This window comes from Colobus angolensis, unplaced genomic scaffold (assembly GCF_000951035.1).
Source record: "Colobus angolensis palliatus isolate OR3802 unplaced genomic scaffold, Cang.pa_1.0 Scaffold169, whole genome shotgun sequence".
Classification (NCBI taxonomy): Eukaryota; Metazoa; Chordata; class Mammalia; order Primates; family Cercopithecidae; genus Colobus; species Colobus angolensis.
The window spans coordinates 3,547,971-3,552,002 of record NW_012114810.1 but is presented as its reverse complement, the minus strand read 5'-3'; the positions used below and the strand labels follow the sequence as shown (position 1 = coordinate 3,552,002).

Below are 4,032 nucleotides of genomic sequence, written 5' to 3'. Positions count from 1 at the left end.
CTTGCTCATCAAAAGCACTTCTGATACAAGTAAAGAAAACTTACCCCAAGCCTGGAGACCCAGAATGGAGAAGGCAAGAAGCCACGGCAGCATCCGCATGTGGTCCCAGGACTCTGACCAGGAGAGTGTGAATGGTGGCCCTGGAAGAGAGGCTAACAGTTAGCACAACCATGCTAACTCTGCAAGTGGAGCACCCACCTACTATGTGGCAGCACTGACTGCCTCCCCTACCATCCTGTGGCTTCCTGAGGGCCAGCACCTGGCTCAGGCTTCTCAGGACCCCTTGAACATATCAGGTGCCCAATAAATGTGAGGACACTAATGCCTATGTCTAGCCACCCCACTCCCCATCCACCTCCTGTTGCCCTGGGCAACTCCTGGTTCCTCATAGAAGCCCAGTGCCTGATCTTAGGCCTTTCAGGGTAGAAAATAACAATTTCTAAAATTCTCAAGGTAGCTGTTATGAAAAAACCCTGTGTATGTATTTTCATATCTAGTGGTGCAATTTCATATTTAATCCCATTTTTATAGGTAAGAACATTGAGGCTCAGATGGAGTAAACTACAAGCAGAAGCAGGCTTGGCTTTGCCCCCTGCACCATTTGAGAGTCTCAGGTACGTAAAGTCATTCAATTCAGTCCTCTACTCTGCAAAGATCCCTGACAGATGCTTGACTAACCTCTTCTTTAGTGAGAATCATAATAACAGCTACCACTTACTGAGTGCATTCTGTGTTCTGAGGTTTTTGCTGAGGACTCCATGGATATTCACTAAGTAGTCTCACAATGACCTATGAGACCTGCACTTATCATCAGAACACTGGGCCTCAGAGAGTTTGAGTCACTTGGTCTAAGTTTCCCAGCTAATAGGGTCAAAGCCAGATTCATACCCAGGTCTGTCTGACTCCAGAGCCTCTGCCTGAAACTTCACAACCTGCTTGAGATTCTGATGATGGATGTTCTCAACGTGGGCCCGAGGTTGAACTACAGGATCGCTATAGTCTTTTCCAGCTCCAGGAATCTTTCCTGCTCTTTCAGGTTGAAGTGAATTGCTTACTCATCCTCAGTCAGATTGAAACTTTAGCTCTATGAGCCACCACCCAAAACATCAACTTTCCCCCCAATTTTCCTATTGAGAAACTATAAAGTGGAGTTTGAAACCAAATGGGATAGATCATTGCCATCCAGGGTTTTTAAACTGCAATCAGTAGTCTCCAGATGGAAAATTTTTAAAACCACATCTAAAGAGTAGAGCATGCAGAAGCTTCCTGGGTCAGGACAAGCAACCTCTTAGCAGATAACACCCAGGATTCCATTCATTCAGGAAAACTGCAGTGAAGACAAAATGAGCCAATTACAAATGAGGCAGGCACCTAATAAATATGAGGGAAAATGTTCAGCCTCCCTTGTTAGTTAAATAAGAGGTAAGGATCCACTTTCCCAAGATTGAAACCCTGTTAGGAGCTGGTCTCCTGCAAAGTTTCTGGAAGCCACTATCAGTTCTGGTTTGGACCCTGGTCATTTAATCATGGTGCTTCCACAACCATGTAATGTCAGTATGGCAAATCCTGCCCTAAGCTTGTCATATCTTACATCCAAAATATCAAGACTTCAGCCCAGTCCCTGACGGTGCCAGAGACAGAACTGATAGTGTCTCCAATCCCCACCATGAACTGCAAACACTAAGATGGCAGGACAAGCTAGAGCCAAGGATTTACCGCCTTGGTTCACATTGTTGTGCATCCTATATACTTAAAGAAACGTTAGAGCAGGAGACAAGTTAGTCATAATAGATAAGAATTTAGGGCTCTACAGAAAGGGAATAAATTGGGTAGAGGTAACCCCAGAACCCACAGCCTTGCCAAGAAAGATCCAGGAATGATGAAACCAAACTCATTTAGAAGAATTTAGAATAAAGAAACTTTTCTTATTTGGAGAAAGAGTTCCACAAGGGAGATCAGGGGAACTTTCCCTACCATGTACACATTTTAACCCTGTAGACTTCATTCCCGTTGCTGGAAGAGGGCTTCTAAAGAAACAGACTCACACTCAAACTCACAGATACCTGTAGGTTCTGTGCTGTCCCAGCCCAGCAGGTCAGGGTGCAGTCGGCTTGCCCCTGATTGGCCAGCAGCTCCTTCCCTTCAAGACTCGGCCTCCAGGCCCTGCCCTTCCCCTCCAGCTGGTGCCTCCTCCGGCCTTCACTCTCCCTGGCGCTAGAGGGCACTCCCTCCCTGGGAATGGAGCACTTGGGCTCTGGCTTCCCAGAGAGAAGAGGAGAACCCAAGATCCCTAACAAAAGGTGGAAGAGGAGAGAAAGGCAGAGGGCTAAGGCTCCAAGCCAGCTCCGTTTACAGCACCCAGAGAAACTTAAGTGGGAACAGACTCAGCCTGAAAGCACCTGGGGACCCGCCCTGTGAATAAGCCCAGGTAGCTCCTCCCTGGGAAAGGGCGTGATTGCCCAACACTCCCTGAGTTCCTTCCTCATCCCCAGCCCTTGTGCCTTGTAGACCTGGGGTCCCGGGGGTTCTGTCCCTGACATCTGGGAACTTCTTACCAATGAAGATCTATCTGTTCCAGTTTCCACTGGAGTCACCAGCAGGGGCAGGAGAAAGGGACAGAAATGGAAAGGCATATTTCCAGGAGGCAGCTAGCAATGTGTCACCACTAGAACTTATTCTGACCCCACAGCTATCATGCCCATTCATCCACCACCACATCTGAACTTCAAACTCTTCACCTGAAACAAACCAAGGCTCTCCTCTCCTCACCCATTCCTGACAGTGGCCCTCAATCCTCAACTCCAGTCTCCAAGAATCTCTATCTCTTCTCTGAAGCAGTTGATGCATAAGACTTTCCAGTCAGGCTCAGCCAAGGGTACCTGAGCTGCAGCCCCCTGGATGGGGAATGCTCAGGCCAGAGGTCTTGGAAAGTACCGTTCTCTCTTGAGAAGATACTTGGGTATCCACTCTGTTCTATATACTGATCAGCCCAAACCACACTTCAGGGACAAAAGCTGGGGAGACCTCTGCTAGACCCCACACCTCATATGGCTGCCAGCATCTGAGGGAGACATGCTGAGTGAGCTCCATTTTCCATAGGGTGGGGAATCTTGAGTGAGGACCTCAGAGACAGACATCTAGCAAGGGGACCAGGAATTGGTGACAATGACAGACACTACTTTACAAGTCTGAAATTTTTATTTATGACTTTGGATCTTTTGCAATCATGATTAGGTCCTTAAAATGATAATGGTTTATCTTTAGAACAGCACGTTAGGGAGAACTGAGGAGACTGTCTCACTCTGAAGACCAGACATGGAAGAGAAGAAACCCAAGTGATAAAGTGGGCAGTGGCAGCCCACAAACAGAAAAGAAAATGGGTAGGATCCTGCAGTCCCCAACTAGAGATCGAAGGACACCAAGGGATTAGCTGGTAGAAAGTCTGAAGCAAGACCACTGTTAGCCATATGGTATTTTCATTAACATTAGAGAAAGTGTTCCTTCCACAGGTAAAAGTTATAGCTAATATGTTAAGGCTAATGAAAACAGGATAAACAGCTACTTTGTATGTCATGTAAATTGAATTATTAAACAAAATAGCACTTCGAATTCTTTTTCTTTTTTTTTTTTTGCACTTTGAATCACAGTAATTAGGAACTCAAAGTTACTCAGAGCATTTTTTTAAATTATACTTTAAGTTCTGGGGAACATGTGCACAACGTGCAGGTTTGTTACATAAGTATACATGTGCTATATTGGTGTGCTGCACCCATCAACTCGTCATTTACATTAGGTATTTCTCCTAATGCTATCCATCCTCTAGCGCCTCACCCCCTGACAGGCCCTGATGTGTGATGTTCTCCTCCCTGTGTCCATGAGTTCTCATTGTTCAACTCCCACTTATGAGTGAGAACATGCGGTGTTTGGTTTTCTGTCCTTGTGATAGTTTGCTGAGAATGATGGTTTCCACTTTCATCCATGTCCCTACAAAGGACATGAACTCATCCCCTTTTTTTTTTAATTAATTTATTT

General features: G+C 45.9%; 1 protein-coding gene across 1 annotated transcript in view; it reads right to left on the bottom strand.

Moving 5' to 3' along the window:
* LOC105508945 (peptidoglycan recognition protein 3-like) overlaps positions 1 to 99 on the bottom strand; it is a 13,324-nt gene extending 13,225 nt beyond the window's left edge. The window contains exon 1 of the mRNA XM_011937970.1: positions 45 to 99. Within this exon, the coding sequence (XP_011793360.1) occupies positions 45 to 99 (55 nt within the window). The remainder of the gene's footprint in view (positions 1 to 44) is intronic.
* Positions 100 to 4,032: the final 3,933 nt, after the last annotated feature.